Raw genomic sequence first — 19586 nt, forward strand, 5'->3', positions numbered from 1 at the left:
TAGCTGAGGTACTTGGATTTTGTGGCTTCTCTCCCCATACTTCACTAAAATAAGACTTCTCTAATGTGAGTTTTGATACAAATTGTCAATTGCTGAAAAATATCCACTGCCAGCTCACATCACATTTCCTTACTTCACTATCATCATGTAACAGCAACCTAGGTTTATAAGCAATTGGCAAACTGGAATTGCACAAATCTGTGTGGTCCTTATTAAAAATGGCAATGTATGAGCTTTCCACAGTGATACTTAATTTCTGAGGGGTTGGGAATTTAACCTAACACTGAATATATATTCAGTATTTGCAGAGGTAGCCCCAGCAGTGACTTACTGCTTTGTGAGTACACCAAGGAAAACCATCACACAGAGTAATATTATTATTTCTGTAGCTATGTAGATCCACTTTCTCCATTGGAAACCCTAAGTAGATCATGTTTAGCTTAATTCATTTATGCTGTCTTAAAGAGCCTCACTGTTTAAAAATGCTGTTCTTTTATGAGCTGTCATAGATATAACAAAGGGTAGCATCTTAATTCTCACAAGCCACATAAAGAACCAAAACACATCAAAATATGAGTGAAATTTCTCATAAAACAGATATTTTACTATTTGCTTTCCTTAAAGAAGAAAATGCTCTGCATTTGTTTCTTTAAATTAGGACTTTCAGGGATAGTGAAAAGTTTCGCTCATTTAAACTATTAGTACAATGACTTAATGAATGGATTAAAAGCATGCTTGAATAAATTGAAATTTCTGCCTTTGGATAAACATGCTAATAGGATTTTCCCTTTGTGAAGAGAATGAAGGCATTGCTGGGCAGTAGTTGTTTTGAGACCACAAGTTCATCTTGGTCCCATAATTAATGAATCCAAGCATAACTTGGAGAAACATTACTCTTGCCTGTTAGCTAAAGTGCTGGGTTGTAAGTGCTGGACGTGGTTTCTGAGTGCACAGCTTTTCCAGAATTCCCATGGAGGCTGCCATCCAGCTCAGGTGCGCCTGTGAGCCAAGCGGGTGTGAGCTTGACGTGCGCTGGCAGTGCCTGAGCACGTCCCTTGGCTCAGGGTGTGGGCAGGGACCTTGGCTTGGGCTGGCACCTGCTGCCTGCAAGGCAGCCCCATGGGATGTGTTGGGCTGGTGGAACATGCTTCCAAGATGTTTTGTTTGGAGACAGAAAAAAAAAGCAGTGCGTAGGCATGGTTCTTTTTCTAGCTGAAATGAGTGAAAGTGGGACTGGACCAAGGTGTCAGTCTTAAGAATAAACCTGTACAGAGTGAGACTTTGCACAGTCTGTAAACTGAAAACAGGACAGTTTTCACATGTCCTTAGCTCTCTCTTTTCACTTCTCCCTTTTCTTTTTTCTTCTCATCTTTTATGAGGAAAAACAAAACAAAAAAAAAGAGTGATGCAGGTTTTTTCATTACTTTCAAAAATGTATTAAAAAAAGAATACAGTAATTTCATGATTACAAGTCGCACTGACTATAAGCCGCATTGCTGGGTGTTGGCAAACATTTCGTTCTTGGTCCATACACAAGCTGCACCCAATTATAAACTGCTCTGTCATTTGCAGGGAGGACCCGCGTGCAACAAAGTTGCCAAATAGTAACAGAATTGCGGCATGGTGGGGTTTACTGGCTCAGCTCGGGCCGTGAGGGCTCGCGACTGGGCCAGGTGGCCCTGCTTGGTGCTACCGCTTGGCGGGGCCGCTTGGGGCCGGCTGCAGCCGCTGCTGGGCTTGCTTGCCCCGGCCCAGCGCTGCGCTGCGGTGGCAGGGGGGGCACAGAGCCCGCTGGCACCCGCGGCGGTGGTGGGAGGCGGAGATGGAGCCCCCCCGTTCCCACGGCGGCAACAGCAGGAGGGGACAGGAGCCCTCTGCCTCCCCCCGAGCCACGGGACCAGCAGGAGGAAGCCCCCTGCCTCCCTTGGGCTGGGCTGCTTGAAGGAGGGAGTCCCCTGCCTTCCCCACCTGCCATGCTGCCTGCATGGAGCCGGCTCCACCTGCGGCACAACAGAGTAACCAACGTGTAACAATCGCGAAAAGCCGGGTTTTACTGGCAGGTTACTTGACTCGGCACCTCAGTTTGCACTTCCAGGGTTGTAAATGTCAGAAAATTATTCACATATTAGCCGCCCCTGAGTATAAGCCGCATTTCCAGTGTGGGAGCAAATTTTAGTCAAAATGGTGCGGCTTTTAATCGTGAAATTACTGTATATTGAGAAGTGGTACTAACTTTGGGATTTTTAAAAATAAACTTTACAGAAGGAAGATTGATTATATGGCAGATTTTTGCCTTAAAATACTTTCAGCTAGGAGCCATCGCCTCCTTTTTCAGACATATTTTCTCACGGTAGACACTGTGTTTAATCTGTGGGATGACTGCAAGTGTCCAGACTGTGATGCTGGCAATCCTGGTACAATCACTTGTCAGCCACAACCTCATTTTGGTTTTGACTCTTCATTTATATTATGTGTCAAGATGTTACACATCAAACCACTGTAGTAAAAGTGTTGAGAATGTCATGGTGAAAAAGGTATCTACATCATGAAGTTACAATTCATGTTATCTCTTAAAGCAAGTAGAGTTGGCTTCTGATTATACTTTCTAGTAAGTATTTAATGGAAATTAATAAAGTTTTAAGTATGTTTGAAATATTTTTGTGGAATATTCTTTGCTCTTGTAAATGTATCTAGTGGTACTTAGAGCACAAGACAAGTGACACTGGGATAGTATCCACAATTTTCTGGAGATGGACTTTATCTCTTTTTAATATAATATATTTGATAATACTTCTCCAAGCAGAATTTACTGAAGCCAGACTGCTCAGAAATAAGGCATGTGAGGGCATTCTTATGCACAAAAAATGGGTCATCATAAAACCAAGTATGCACTACAGCAATTTGATTTGAAAGCGATCTTTCAGGGGGTTTTCTGTGAAATTTTCATTTCTGGTCTTGTATTTTCAGTTTTAATTTCAGACCTTATATAAAAATGCAGGTCCTAAAAGAGGTGGAGAGTTGCTAAAGCAGTAATCCTGCTCTGAAGACTAGGAACCACAAACAGTTGCAAATATTCTCAGATTTTCAGTGCAATAATTAGCAAACAGGACGTCGCAAAATTATCAAGTCTCTGCTCTTCTGAGAAAGCCTAGTGTAATTCTTTGGCTTCTAAAGCTGTTGCTTTAGTTTTTCTGCAAGTATTTGATTCAGTTCTAAGCAGACTGTATCTCTCCCAATGTGACTGTTAGCAAACTGAAATAGTGTGCCAGGAGGGAATCCAGCGCAGCATTCCTTATTTTATCTTAGAGCTTAGATATCTAAATTGCTATGTGGTTGCAAAATGTGAGGGGGAAAAAAAGCAAAAGCAAAAGCAAAAAGAAAATAACAAAGAAACCCCACACTGCCTGACTCTGTCTGTTAGATGCCAGCAGAGGAGAGTTTAGGCTAAGATTTCTCTGCTGTTTTGTTTGAATCCAGAAAGCAGCTATAAAAATAAATAGTGAAAGAGTTGGCCAGCTCTTGTCACGAAGCAGCAAGTCATTATTTTATGGCTGTGTCAGGCTAAATGTCTGTGCTGACATCCTTTCCAACCCAAGAGACTAGTATCTCTGCATCTTTAAAACTGATACTTTCAGCATATATAGTTTGCTACGTGATTCCTATCACTAGAGGCTACAGCTTTTTATCTGCTTTGCTGTTGGACACATTCAGTTCTTTACAATATACATTGACCTAGGTCAAATATAATGGGAAATTTTCATGAGTGGTTTATTCCATAGAAACCAAGTGGTGCCTTGTGCTCTGAATAAAATTTCTGTGCTAAATTAACTCCAAATTAAGATTGTTTGACTTTCATTATATCATTACCAGTTACCAAAAGGGTACAGCAGTGGGAAGGAAGCGCAGAAGCAGAAATAAATTCTGGTTTGTTTTTAGGACAATTCACTAAAGTGCTCAGGTGAGCAGCTGACTTGAAATGGCTTGTTGCACTGCATGTTTCTAAGTGTAAGGACAAGTGTAGAAAGGTATTCTGGCAAAACTGAGGTGCAAAGACAGTGAAAGGTCTTTGAATTATGTGTGTCTGCACTAGGTCTGCCTTTTTACATCTATATGACTTAAGGAAAGCTTTCTCTTTCGTGTAGGAACAGCTGACTCTGTGGGAAGCTCTCAAGGAAACCTTCAAATTATTAAATTAACTACTTTATATATACTACAAAGTAGTAAATGTTTCTGATATGTTCAACAGAATATTCCATCTATAATAACTAAGTAAAGGAGAAAGTGTATTTTTTGCATGAATATATAACAAGGTTGTTTCAAACACAATAATCTCTTGCAAAGCAAGCAAAATTTACTCCATGTATTGGGACTGAGAAAGGTATTTTTATTCTTACTGCGATATATAGCAGACCGAGAAATACTGGATGAACTAAATTGAAACCTTTGCAAGAGATTTATCTCTACTTTTGGAAAGCTGTTTACTTTTCCATGAGAGAATATGAGTTAGAATTCCCTGTAGAGCCCCAAAATTCCTGTAAATCAGTTGTACTGAATGTCACCTTAGAGATGGTGTTTACATCCTTGACGAATTTGTGTCATTGTTATAACGATAAGCTTCAACTTTGCAGTAATAAACTTCCCTCTGTTTGATATATTATTCAAGGATTAGCCAGCAGAGTTGAAGTTGGTGCATGTTTCTTCCCTGAAGCTCCATGTTTTTGGAGCTGAACTATTGGAAATAAAGCATAAAATGAGATTAGTTCCAAGTCAGGCTGGTGCTGTTTGTGAGGTTGACTCTATTTCCAGAATTTCCTGTTGACTTTAGTGCTATCTCAGGAAGATCCTGTACCAATGTAGTGGTACCAGTTCACTTAATAGGTGAAAGTTTTCCCTGTTGCAGAGAAACTTAGATCAGAATTTAGATAACTTTTTATTTTGCTTGTGGTGTCTGGTCACTGGTCTGCCCTGGAAGCCAGAATTGTCACCAGGGAAATTCAGAAAGACCCCTCCAAACAGCTACAACTCTGTACTCTCTAGAGTTCTGTGTATTTCTGTCGCCTCCCATACACCCATTTTTGTCTTGCATTGTACTCTTCAGGATGTGTTCATCTCATTAAACCTCTGGCTGCTTTTGCAGTCCTGGTGCTAAGTCACAGAGGTACAATCAACACATTGGCCAACATAGTGTGCTAAAATGCAATGAGCCTTGTACCAATCCAGTTTGACAGCTAAGAGAGTCCCAGTGAGCCGATTTAAGGTAAACTCATGCAGCTTCATGCTCAGTTTCTATGCCAGGAGATATTTTTTTCCAATTCCCCGCAAGGTTGTGGGGATGTAAAAGCCCATTTACCTGGATTTGAGAGGATAAAGTCTCACTGAGTTAGTCATTGACACAATTCCAAATTACAGCTTCATGTCTGCAAAACCAGTCCTTCTCATTGTAGAACTATAGGCAAATTAGGCTGCATTTCAACCAGATTTTAACAGGTCTTAGAACCTAATGGTCTTTTCACCAGGTTATACACCAGAATCCAGCTTGAGCCTACTGGCTTCTTTATTAATACTTTAGTTAGGAAGAGAAATAAAGTATAGTGGGAATTCTAGTAAGAAACCAGTAAGAGTTTCAAGCCCCTTGTTTTTCCAATAGAAACTTCCAAAAAGTTAAAGAAAAACAGATTAAAAAATAAATTAATAAAGCTTTGCAGTGTTATACAGTGTTTTTCATCCTTCCCAAACCTTGCAGCCTCAGAGTCCCCTCTGCTCTCAGGTTTATCACCAGAGGGACACTGCTTACCTCCTAATTTAGCCTGCTTTTGTCAGGGATGATGCTGAAAAGTCAAAAGCTGTGGGCTGATTAATCAGCCCAAATGTACTATGTCAGTCCTATAACCTTTCTCGGTCTTCATTTCGAAATATTCAGTGTCCATCCTTATCTGAATGATTCCTGTCCTACATAAATAGCAAGGTTGAATCTCTGTGTGAGAGACTTTATTCGTACCTATCCCCTTAGATGTATTTATTGATTGATAGATTCTTTAATGTAAATGAAATTCTGGCAAGCCACATAAGCCTAGACTCATCCTATTAATTTGAGATTCATGTGAGGCATTTTCATTACCTGCACTACTATTAGGTGCACAGAGGGGCCTGCAGACAAGTGTCTGGGTGCACTCAAAGGAGACTTTGTACAGTGAATCCCAGATTTGCCTTTGCTGAATGGACATGAGCAGTGGCCACGTGGAAGGTTTTTCTCCCTATGGATTAGGATGTCGCCCATCCCTTATTTATGCATGTTAGGAGCTGGGAGGTTTCCCTACAACTCTCTCTTGTCTGGTATTTTGATGTGAGCTTGTGTTTCAGCCTTTCACCCAGTCATGTCAGAAAAGAATGTTTTCATCCTTTTTTAGCTGTTATTTTGCATTAACGTATAGCTCTTGAAAGTCTTGAATTCTTTTTCCTTGGAAAAATTGCTAGAAGTTATACAAGAGATTTTGAAGGCATTGCAACCAGGGCACAGAGGAAGATGACCAGATGGTGAAATCTTACAAATTTATTGAAAATGTTGTAATTTCTTTTCTCTTCAGTCAATCACTTTTTTATTTTGAAAGAATTTACCTCCTCTGAATTAATAATTTAAAATTTCAAATTTATATGTAAGTATATATATTAAGTATATATATTTAAGTATGAATCTTTTTATATTCTTTTTTTCTTGATCACCCAATTACATTTCTTCTATCAGGTTTGGACCTCAACTCTGTGTCATAATTATTCTTCTGCAGTAATATCTTGGTAAAATAAAAAAAAAAAACAACTGGAAACAATATTTTGACTTTACACAGTTTCAGATGCTTAACTTGATAAAAGGTCTTCCTTATGCTTTTATTTTGCATATACTGAAGCACAGTAACGGCCAACAGGTTGAAAATGTTTCCATGGTTATATAATACAAAATAATACTTCAAATGTGAATTTTATATTCCAATAAATTTGGTGACTGTTGATTTTAAAGCATATTAGATCATCCATGAATAGGAGACCTTTTGAGCATCAGGCTGTTTAGAAACAAGTAGTGGACAGTTTTGGAGAACTTCTCTTTCTTCTTGGCATATTTTCATGATAATTCAACTATTGAAGATAATTTACAACCCTGCTGGTACTGTACCAGAGACCTTATGTGATGGAATTTATATCACTTTTCCTTTTAGACATTTAAACCACATGTCATTCTAGAAAAATGAGGACAGAGGTCCAACAAAGGAGTGATTTATTTTCAGTTAAAATACTAGCTACATTAAAACCACATGTTATTAAGTACTGTGTAACCAAACCATGCTCAGAAGAATGCTTACTACACCAAAGCTTACTTAAAATGTTTCTTTTTTTTTTTTTTTTTCCCAAAAAAAAACTTCAGCAGTGCACACATTAACAGATTTTACCTGAGCTGCACAGTACATTGGCTATAATTCTCCCTTGGAGAAACAAACTATTAAAGTGCCATAGTACAAATTAATTCAGTTCCTTATTATTTTTCTTTCTCACATTTCCGGATGCTTGAATTTCTCTGTTCCTTTCGGGTACCATTGCATTTCTCTGTGAGTATCCCTCCTGAAATAGCATAATACAATTAATTATGCTAAGACTGAAACATAGTTTGTCAATGTGAAGCTATTTGTATTTGGAGCATATTAGCAACATGAACTCTCATAGTGCTCCTTTGAGAAGAGTAAAGTAACATACACAGAGCTGGTGCTCATGAATCCAGGATCAGGAGGGAAATAGGAAGATTAGAATTAAGGGGCCCCAATTTTCTTGTCAGAATGCAGATTCTGAGGGCAAATTTCTGTCCTCATTATGCTGAACTTCCATGCCATATTGCCTAGGACTTGAAGGGATTTTTTAATGCTAATGTTGCCAGGTGAGTTGTCCAAAGCTCAGTGGAGGTGACAAGGGAAGGATTTACCCTATAAAAAGGAACTTCTGCCGCTCCACTAAGTTTCCAGGCTGGTTCTGTGAGTGTGTGTCTGGATCATACTGGCACAGAGGGGGTGCTTGGGGGACTGGAAGTTCAACTGGCTCACCTGTGTGCTCCTAGGAGCACCTCTGTCAAGTGCTGCTGCCTCACTGTTCAGATTCTGTTCAACTTGCATGGACTAGAAAGGCTGTCCCCATGCATTTGAAGAACTGCACAAGCATTAATGAATCACCACAATACCTCTGTCTCGCAGTTTTAGCCTTAAAATGGGATTAACCCGTTTCTATCATACAGTCTTTAAACCAAACTGGGATCAGAAGCAGCAAATTTCTCTGCTTGTATGTTTGAAATTATTCTAATTCAAATGTTCCAGTCACATCTTGAAGTCATTAATACTACTGTAAGCTTGTCTGGTATTCTCATTTTTCCTGAAATTGCTTAACTCAAGTAGATTATTAAGTTCTGATTCTGCATCATCAACATGCTAAAATTTCTAGTGTAAAAGGTACAACAGTTTATAGTATGTGTCTTTTTTAAGTTCTTGGCTGCCTAACTGAAATAAAGTGTATGTAGTAGACAATATAGTTTATTAGACAATGGAAACTCTGCCTAATTAAAGCTGATGGAGACCAATACCAAGTAATGAAGGAGATGGTGCAGGAAAATTCACAGTGGACAAAAAGGAACATGTGGTAGACGATGCCCCATGCTTAAATCATAAACTGTTACATTAAATTTTAGCATAATATGAATCATTCTTGTCCAAAATTATTATTTAATCACCTTCCCAATAAGTCCCTGCACCATACTATATATATATTTATTTTTTTTACCAGCCTGGTGGGGACATCTGTAGTTACAGCTGAATTTGCTGCCTAATTACAGTTAAGTAGGAAGTACAAGGCAGTTGTGGCCCTGCTACCTCCTTTGCCTTTCATGAAGTACTAGAAAGTTGTTGTTGCCACCAGCTTGGAAAGAATATTGTGGGATGCAATGTGGGAGCTACTGATGTGTTAAATTGAGAGGAAAAGCCCTGTTTGGGCTTCTGCTCCTTGGTGGCATTTGGAACAGAGAGGTTGTCTCTCCAGGTATCTCTCCATTTCATTTCCCAGTTATGGATTATTGTCCAGAAATTATTGGCTTGCATTGGTTCCCTTCCCTAAAAATAACGCATGCTGATCATACATTTTCAGTTATTAAAATTCCATTACTCTTTGCACTGAGTCTCAGAGTTGTCTTTTTCATAATAGAGATGATCACCTATCTTTTCTTCATATTGCATCCTCCAACTGACTTATCTTTTCCCTTTCTCTAGATGTTTCCAGATGTGTGGCTGAGAGGAAGTACACCCAAGAACAAGCTCGCAAAGAATTTCAACAAGTGTTTATCCCAGAATGCAATGATGACGGCACATATAGTCAGGTTGAAAACTTTTCATTCAGTGTCTTGCATGACTGGAAACTCAGAGTATGTGTGTTTGAAAAGGGTGAGGAAGAGACAAATGTAATGAAGGGAAATGTAATTTCAAAATTAAATGTAATGTGTGCCAACACATCCAAAAAATGGAAGGAAAAATCTGTGTTTTGTGTTGAGTCCTTGTTCTCTTTTTCTCAGTTGGCCAGCAAACGAGCCAAACATTACCACTGTTCGTGTAATACACTCCCTGTTCTTCTAGGATGAGGTGGCTGAGTCATTCTTGTTGCCCTCTGAATACTCATCAGATGGTAAAGTGCTTGGAATTTGTGATCTGTTCCTGATTTGAACCAGAAATCTTGCAACTGGAATCCATATCTTAAGTGCTAAATCCTGAATCATACAGGATCCTTTATTCTCTGCTGAATTTCTTCACAAGCATATGGTCTGAGACTAATTTATTTAGATCACGGAATTCAGAAGGAACACAGTTAGAAGCTTATGCTGAAGTATATATTTCAATCATGACCACCTTCTGTTCCCTGTGTACTGCTTTTTGGTTGTGAACTTGAGCAGAAAACATTTTTCTCTTTTTAAGCGTGATGAGGCAAGTGGTATTGGCCCTTAGAAAATATAATGCAATTGATTTCTAAGTGGAATTCCAAGAGCTTCCTTTCTGACAGCTTGGGATATGAATAATGCTGGCAGAAGCACTCTGTCCTGCTCCTTCAGTGGGTGGAACAATATGTTCTCTATGTGGGAAAAAACTCAGGATTGCTTGTTTCAGGAACAGTTTATGTGTCCCTTGAGGAACTTCGCTGTGAGGTTTGTATAACACCTGCCCCGTATTCGTCTAAGACAGGGTGTAAACAACCCCATATTTCAATAGCTTTCTCTTCCATTTGATTCTGAAGACCAACCACACCTATCTTGAAATATGCTTTGTGTTAAAAAATCAGATGTAGAACTGAGATGGGCCCATTGTGGTCTGTTCTAGGTTTTGTCCATATAGTGTGCTGGATAAGTCTCTGTACTCAGGTGCCATGACTGCTGTGGGATAACAGGCACATGTCTGACAAGCTGCACATGGTTCTTGTTGTTTCTGACAGGTTCAGTGCCATAGTTACACTGGATACTGCTGGTGTGTCACTCCCAATGGCCGTCCTATCAGTGGTACTGCTGTGGCCCACAAAACTCCCCGCTGCCCAGGTAAATCTTGTTTGTCTGGCTAGGTTATGACCGTATGTCACGAACAACAGAGTTTATCTGTGGCAACTGATTAGACTTAAGCAAAATAAGTTTTCAGTGGAAGAGTGGTTCAGCCCAGAAACAGGTGATGGTGGAAGCTGTGGATGCCCCATCCTTGATATTTGGTAAAATTGAACTGGATGAGGTTCTGAGAAAGTTGGTCTGGCTTTTCATGTGGTCAAGCATGAAGTCTTAGGTCACTGCCACCTTAAGCCTACCTATGATTCTGGGATACATCTACTTTGTACATTACTCTAGGTAGTGAAGTTTTTCTGCAGTCGTCATTTATACCATATTTAAATGTCCATATATGAAACCAGGTGACTGAATTGCTGATATAGCACTTCATGTTATAAACTCTGTTGCCCATAAATACATTGCAAAAACATTTCAGAGGGATTTGCATTTTTTGATAATTCAAATATTTAGAGTACAGGAAAAAGTGTAGTGGGAATGTCTATTTGTAACATAGCCCAGTGAAAGAACTCCCACAGCACATTCCACGAATGACCAGGTCCAGAGGATAAATAAGAATAAAATAAAAGCATTAAGAGCAAAATGGAAAAATTACCTGCAGAAATTAGCTAAACTCACTGCCTTCCTCACTGCCTTTTGTCTTTCATCAGGACAGTTAACAGGTTTTGGTTTTTTTAGGGGTTTGCTTCTGACCGTATTTTATTAACACTGATGATAAATATAAATGCCGAGCGTAGGAATGGTTGTGAGAATCACTGTTCATGCCTCTTGAGGTTATGAGAATTGTACAGAAATAGCTCTACAAATATTTGCACACTCCATCTTTCGTACAACTGTTTGTGCTGCAGCACCATTCTCTGTCAGAAAGGGGAAGAAATAGCTTTAAAAATCCAATCTTGTGTGTGAATGAAGCTGAAAAAGAAAGTGGATCAGGGAATTCACCACTCCTGATCTACTTCAATCATTCAAGCACAACATTGTTGTTTTTAATGAATAGAGGGAGGAAGGAAGAGATCAGAAGTGTCAGCATAATTTATAGAAAGCTCTTTTTATTTTTACAGTCTTTCTTGTTAAAGTGACTTGCAGAATCTTTCCACATCCTGCCTGTAGGTGAACTTTATCTAGAAATAATGTTCTTCAGAGTATTCTTTTAAATCCAGTCTGAAAAGTCACTGTGAAGCAAGACTCAATTTTGAAAAATAATATAAAATATTCAGAAACATTAAAATAGAGGAAAATGTACATTCATATTTATTTTAGGGTCATTTTCATTTATGAATGATCTGCATCTTCAGAAAACACATAGATGTGTCTTCTTCAGTTGTGGATGTACCATCCCTGGAAATGTTCAAGGCTGGATGGGATGGTGCTCTGAGCAAGGTGGTCTAGTGGGAGGTGTCCCTACTCCTGGCAGGGGGTTTGGAATGAGATGAACTTTAAAGTTTCTTGCAAACCATTCTGTAATTCTGTGATGCTATGGCTAGGACAACACTTTCATACTTCAGTTTAATTTTGAGTAGAGATGTTTTTACCTGTCCACAGACAGGGCTTCTCTGAGAGTGTACCTTTGTTACTTTCTCTGCAAAATCCATTTTTAGCTTCCTCTCTGCCTCTTTTCACTGACACCAGTGAATAAAGGGTTGTGCTGATGCTGAAAGTTCAATAAATAATTGTTTGTCAGGTGCCTTATAACACATGACACTATTTCGGCTCAAAATGTTGTTGAATTATTTGTTATATTTTCACTTTTTATATTTGTACTGGTATTACGGAGGAGCAACTGCAGTGTAGTTCTCAGATAATTAATCAATTAATATAAGAATTATTCTGTATCTTTACAGGAACCTAACTCTAGTTCCTCTCAAAAGTATATTCATGAACCTAGCAGATAACCTGCCAGACTGCTTCAGGTCATTTTTGGAGGGATGGGAAGGAAAATTATTTTTAGAGAAATGCTAAGGTGAAGGTCATAATAGTACTCAAATTTAGTAGCTCAGAGATAAATAAACTGCTCCAGGGAACAGGTGAGTATTCAGAGTCTGATTTTGATCCATGGAAATATTGTGGGTAATTTTTCAGTTGTTATGAGACCCTGTGGGATTATCTCTGCACATTTCGTCTCCTGCTTGTGTCGATGTTCTCATGTTTTATTGTTCATCACTTCTCCTTTGTCCCTCAGGAAAGAAGTCCAGCTACAGCAGAGTTTGGAAGTAAGACTTGAAAAGCTAGGGAATTTTGCAGTGGTATTGGCTAAGGACTCAGTTTTGAGAGATCTGGAGAAACCTTCTCATTCAACAGAGAAGACAGCTACAGATTTTCTCAGAAAGTTATGGAATATAATAAAGCAAAACTTAGTTCGTATATTGCAAAATAAAAATCTTGTGCATAACTGCATCTTTATCCCATTTTCAAGTATATATTCAAAATTGCCATCTGTTTAGGATAACAGAGTTGAGGTTTTTTTACTCACAAGAGTGTTGATGTTTTCCAGATTGCTATTCATTCCCTTTTGTACTTTTTTATTTAGTATGACTGTGCACAAGAATTACAACCAAAACTTTAGTGGGTCAACTGAAATTGCATAGATATATTCCCGTTTCAACTAGTATTGCAGAAAGGCCGTTTCTGCCAATACTGTTGTCCCTTGTTAGTCCAACATACCATGTCTTGCTAACCTTGATGCAGGAATTGCCTTGATATTTTTGATATGCAGGCAGATCTCCTGCAATGGTGGCATCCGGACACTGGTGCTGTATTTTCACTGCTCTTGTGTCCCAGGCTAGATGCTATAGGTGTTTCAAAGACATTTCTATAGATTTCTCAGTTTGCCTGTACCATACCTTTTTCTCCCAAGATCACTTTTGCCACCGTTTTGCTTCAGAGGAAAATTTGTACAGACAATTAAAATTCTTTTCTAATGGTTTTCTTGTAGGTTATGTGCTACCATGGTATGAAAATTTCTTGCTTTAATGAAAATATTCAGTTAATTTTCAGTTTTAGATTAGTTCTTCAGCAACTTCAGATAAGGTTCAAATGCATGTCTAATCAACTGCGCTGTTCTGAAATTATGGGATAATTTCTGGCCTTTTATTTCCCCCCAGTGGAGCTCCCTTTGGTGAATGCCCAGAAATAAGAAAGAAGAATATAGCAGTCTGGAAGAACTTGAATTTTAATAGAGGAAATACAGAGCAGAATTTAGGATGGGCAGTTAGGAGTTTGGTTTAGCAATTCCAACCTCTATCCATGCTTCCCATTTACTGTGTGATACTGGATAAGCAGAGCAACCTCTACATTTCCCTAACTGTTAAGGTTGGTTAACTGAATAACTTGGTGTTTCATAAAGTTATATCAGGGTCAAAAATTGTTCCTTATATTTTTTTAAGGTATCAACAAGTTTCCTGAGCCATTTTTTTCTCATCGAGTTGTTCTTGTTGCTCTAATTTAAGCTGCCTTTTGTGCAAGAGACAGAAGATGTGGAAGGATGAAGGTCATGAGCATAATGAAAAAATGCAGGACTTTCCAACTGTTTTATGTAAACCTTTGTTTCAATTACTGTATCTTTGCCTAAAAGAACCTCTTCTTCCATCCTTTTCAGTTTTTCCCACATCAACATTTTGTACTGCTAAGACATACATGATAAATCTCAAAATGCTGTTCTACTCCATGAAAATAGTCTTCACTATTGCAGGGGCAATGGTGAGAGGGACAGTAAATCAAACACATTCCCATGACGGCATTAAAAAGGAAGCTCCTTAAAAATGATTAATGTCTCCCAGTACTTTCACTAAAGAACACCAGACATTAAAAAAAGACATTTTTACAACTCTCCATCTCTGTTATCAGCATTGCAGGGAACTACAGAAATTCCATAGGCAGGGAGTCCTGAGAAATGGGGCAGAAGTTGAGAAGCAGGTGTTGTATTATCATTGGAAAATACAGTCTTGGCCTATTGTTAGGGGTTTGTTCCCTACTAAATATGCTGGGCATATTGAGAGGTATTGAGACATGTTTTATTCTCCTGTGATGTAGTTTTGTTGCCTTTTGATTAAAATGCATTGTCATCTTTTATGGCTAAAATTCAAGTACCTTTAGAAATTCAGAACTCTTCCAGTATAGTATTATGATCAGATAATATGGTCGAAAAAATATATTTGGGAAGGGAATGAACTTCTAAAATTTGCATTAAATGGCTTTTTTTTTTTTTAGCTGGAGAAAAATACCCATCCTTGATTCATCTAGATATTTTGTCCTCATACCTAGTACTTTGCCTATACATAGAAAGTCAGACACAACCACAGGTGAGATAGGAATAGTAGGGGGGAGTTTACCTTTCCTGGTGTCTGCATTCAATGATTATATTTCAAGTATTCTCTAGTAGGAGATCAGAAATCAGTATCTAAACTAGATAATAGCAGGTTTTCACTTTTTCTTCATAGTCCAGTTGCATATGATCCAAACTGTAGAAAATGGGTATGCAAAAATCACAAAACAAAAAACTCACATCACATTCCCTGGAAGATTTATTGTGCCTCAGATGCTAGAGCGAAATTAGATGGAATTGTGGGGTTTGCAATAAACTAATGCATGTATACATCTGCCAAAAAATAAAAAGCAAACAACAGAATCATAAATAGATAAATGATTAGACAAGTGTACAGGCTTGAATGCTGCTAAATTCTTCCTCTTAAAGTAATGCTGCTGAAGCTAATATCCCTCCTCCTCCTCCATTATTCCATAAGGGTATTTATTTTATGTGGTGATTTAGTTGCTTACAGTATGCTGAAAACTGCCAGTTGCATTGCCTAAGCTTTAGATGTTATAAATTGGTTTTGTTTCCTGCCCAGCTGAAAATGTGGGAATTCATCATGATATCAAAGACACAATTTCCTAAAAACTTGCAAATGCAACTTGCTATCACTGCTTAAACTAGAAGTTCTTCTACCTTAAATATATTAAGGAAATGGTAGAAAAAAGATTCAAACTCAAAAACTCAAAAATTTCATAGAATTAATCTAATTTCTTACTGAAATTAGATTAGGTATGATAAATTAGTTTTTAGTACTAGTTAATGCCATTCTCTTCCTCCATCTGTTAATTTTCCATGAAAACTTAGGGTGAAAAAGAAATCAAGTTCAGTTCTCCCAGACTTTAGTCATTCTCACAGTTTCTCATATACATGAAGTAATGTGAATGCATCTGGAAAGATGTTTCTGCTTTTAGTTTAAGATGTGGGATATTATATAAATTTCACCAGTGAGTTAAATTACTTACGCATAAACTGAGTTCAGTTTATACTATGTACATAAAGAGAATGTACATAGAGAGACAACACTGGTGCCAGACTGGAGCAGAGTGGGTATCAGTAGCAGTTCATCACACACATTCCCCCTGCTGAGACATCATTTCTACTCACAAATGAAAAGCCTGTTTAAAATGCTTGTGAGAGTCGGGCCTAAAGTGTCTGGATTTGCAAGAAAATTATAATTATAAGCCTGTGCACCAAAATGAAGTTCAGAAACTACAGAGTTAATAGTAGCTGGATGAAATTTGAGGAAAGATTGGATCACTGGTATTTTGTGCAATTAGAAAAACCTGTAATTTTGTATGTAGTACTTCCGAACACTGGAACATCTTATTTGAATTCAAGCTGAGCCTTTTAACAAATGCAAGCCAAGCACCAAAACTCAGATCTTCTAGCTTCAGCATAAATACAAAATCTGCCTCCTCTTCAGAACGAACAACATGGATTGGTATTGGAGCCCATTTAAAACAAACACTTTTGGATATAATTCCTGTAATGTTAGCCATTTTATTTTTCCTGCATCAATTAATACTCATGCATCACTAAGTTTATTGAATATCTGGTGACTCAAACATAATATAATGAAAGCACACAAAAATACACTATCACCATAAAAGGAAACAAGTCTAAACAACAATATTTTAATATGGATCTGTAAAGCTGTAACATGGATATATAAAGCTGTATTAAGAGCTGAATCCATCAGAAGGTTTTTAACTTGGCTGCATTGTCATGTATTCTTTTATGGAGGCTTTAAAATCAACGGGACTGATTTGTAATGTTAGGCATCTTCCCTCTGGCAGACTCCTTGTCTAAACTTCCTGCTGAAGTAACCATCAGCATGGTTATAAGTTCAGCATGGTAAGCAAGGCCTGTGATTTAGTGGGTTCTCTTATTTAAATTGTCCTTTTAGAACACAAGTATTGTGCTGCAAGGTTTGGGTTTTCCTTAGTTTGTTTGGTTTTCTTTTTAATACAGTGATTGTCGTTATTCCAGGAGGAATAAATTAAGAAAATGAAGGCAGCTAAATTATTTCACACACATACAAGCATATGTCAGACGTGTCAGATGGGTGGTTTTTCGGTATTTTTTTTTTATTTTAGCAGGTGCATGTAAGAAGAGACTGTGTTGTAAGAATTGAAATACTTCATGTTTTTAAAATTTGATCACTGCATGTGGCTCTTCATAGAGAAAAATACCACTTCTAAAGGTGATTTTTAATGCAGCAGAGACATAAATTGTGAAGAAGTGTCTGGCAATTAGAATCATAAAAATGGTTGTAATGACACATAAGCAAGAAATAAGGAAGGATTTCTATTTTAAATGCCAAGGACAATTGCCTCCTTGAAAAACTACCATGAAAAGCAATGGATTCTCCATTTCTGGATGGCTTGAAAGCAAGGCTGGATTCTGGGTTGTAGACCAGGCTAAAGTCATCTGTAGACCAGTTAAAACTCATCTGTTGTAATCTTCTTGACTCCCTTCTCACCTCTGCTGTATCTTGTCCTAAGGGCCGTAGTTCTGGGGATGAGTCGTGAGCCTTGCTCAGGCTCAAGCTCAGGCTCAGGCTCAGATTCAGTGTTCCAGCCATGCCCCTAAACACGCTTTGCCGCATCAGCACAGGGTTTCCACAAGACTTTGTGTGAAGCCTTTAAAGCAGAAAGGAGGAGTTTTTAATCTGAACCAGGCCTGGCCTAGAGGCTGGAAATCCCCTCAGTGCATCTGAAATGTGAGGACAAGACTGAGCAGAGGGAGGGACAACAAGGGAGTGGCTCTGGGGTGATACTCCTTCCTGCAGAACCTGTCCTTGCTGGGGCAGTGGGGAAGGGAAAGGGTCATCCTGCAGTACACGAGCATTTTCTTAGACTTGTGGCTATGTAGTGTTTGATGCTACCTCTTTCTTGGGTCTTGTGTTGGCCAAGAAGTGGGGTCTGGCAGTGTATGGATTGTGCACAAAGGCAGAGGTCAGGCAAAGCTAAAACCTTTGGTTTGCAAAGGAAGAATTTGCTGATATATGCAAAAGTGAATCATTGAAGTTGTGTTTCTCAGCATATCGGAAGTGAAAATAGTATTTTTCTGGTTAATTCCTTTTTCCAATTGCAGGTTCAGTGAGTGAGAAGCTGCCACAACGAGAAGGTGCGGGCAAAACAGGTAAATATCTTAGCTGACCTTTAAATAGAAGCTAAAATAGCAGTGGGAGACACTACTGTGATTTTCCTCATATTTAAACTATCAATATAAATTGGTGATATATTATAGCTGCATATGTAATATATATGCATGCATGTTACTAATTTCATGTTTGTAATACAGATATTTAGTAAACGTACAAATATAAACATATACATATATATATGTGCATGTATTTTTATATGTCCCAGTCCTACAGACTTTGCAATTCAATGCTGTTTGGATGACAACTTTCCTTCCCAAATCTATGCTCTGAAATATTTTCCCATACTTTTTGCTGGAGGTCAAATTATTCTGTCTGCTTGATAAGCACTGCATTCTGCAGTTCCAAAATCTTGGGAGCTGGAGTTCTCACTTTATTTCCACAGCAGTCAGTGTTTGAGTCATCTTGGATCCAACACTTGGCTTTATATTGTGATTAATTCATCTGATGGCTTACACTTATGGCCAAAAGATTGTTGTTGTTTGGTATAGGTCATGATGTATATCTTTTTGGCAGGACAAATTCTGATGTGAATACGACATAACTGGTAGGTTTAAATGAATGAGATATCTATGCTCTAAACAAAATTAAAAGTTTGCACTCTCCAAACAGTTGAATGAATTTTAGATTCAGCTGGAAACAACATACTATTTCTGTCAGTCACACTGCATAAATTAATTTTAAAGAAGTTATTAATTTTTGTTTTAATGTTAATGCCTATCTGTTTAGTGCATGGTAAATATAATCTATTTTTTTTAAAGGAGCTTTTGCAGTATTGCAATAAACCCAACATTTAAATAAACGATAGTTCTGTTAGGCTAAAAGACTCCATACTTCTTTAAAGCTAATAATTACAAGGTGCTGAAAAAAATGTTCCTTCATGTATTTCCAGACAAATTGTGGGTTCCACTAACCTTAGGTTGCCCATTTTCTTCAGGTCTGAAATTTCATTTTCAGCTTTGAACTGAACAAACTATCCTGTATATAAAACGTGTCTGGAATCCTTTATTTTTGTTTGTGGCTGTGGTGGCTGAACTACTGAACCCTGAATGAACAGTCACAGAACAAGGAAGTGAACACAGTTGATCAAATCTCCCTTCTTACCGTGTGTATTTGTGTCTCAAGTGACATGATTGCATTTTACTCATGCTGTGTTTTTATTCTCCAGCACAAGCCTGCAGCATGAAAGGCTTCTGACCTGGTTCCCAGGTGTTCCCTGCTTCTCCTCAAATGCTGCTCTCTTTGTCTCCTCACCTTTCTTCCAGATGGTCACTGCCTTATGCTTTAAATAATGTTGTCAGAGACATCCCAAATTCTTTAGACACCATCACAGAGTAGGGATCAGGATCCTACATCTGAGTTAAGGAGTTGTGCTTCAGCTTCATACTAAAACATACTTTGCAGCTCAGCTTGCAAGGGCACAGTAGTATTTTTTGCAACAACCATAACACTCTCTTGCTCCTCTTTCCTCTGCATGCTCCTGTGGACTAACCAGGGGA

The 19586-nt window shown here is 38.3% G+C and overlaps 1 protein-coding gene across 4 annotated transcripts in view; it reads left to right on the forward strand.

Moving 5' to 3' along the window:
• The window catches only part of SMOC2 (SPARC related modular calcium binding 2), a 141405-nt gene that overhangs the window by 49671 nt on the left and 72148 nt on the right, over positions 1 to 19586 (forward strand). For all 4 annotated transcript variants that reach the window (XM_033056287.2, XM_033056289.2, XM_033056286.2 and 1 more), the window contains exons 3-5: positions 9291 to 9397; positions 10498 to 10597; positions 18018 to 18065. In XM_033056287.2, the coding sequence (XP_032912178.1) occupies positions 9291 to 9397; positions 10498 to 10597; positions 18018 to 18065 (255 nt within the window). The remainder of the gene's footprint in view (positions 1 to 9290; positions 9398 to 10497; positions 10598 to 18017; positions 18066 to 19586) is intronic.

The sequence above is a fragment of the Catharus ustulatus genome, chromosome 3 (assembly GCF_009819885.2).
Source record: "Catharus ustulatus isolate bCatUst1 chromosome 3, bCatUst1.pri.v2, whole genome shotgun sequence".
Classification (NCBI taxonomy): domain Eukaryota; kingdom Metazoa; phylum Chordata; class Aves; order Passeriformes; family Turdidae; genus Catharus; species Catharus ustulatus.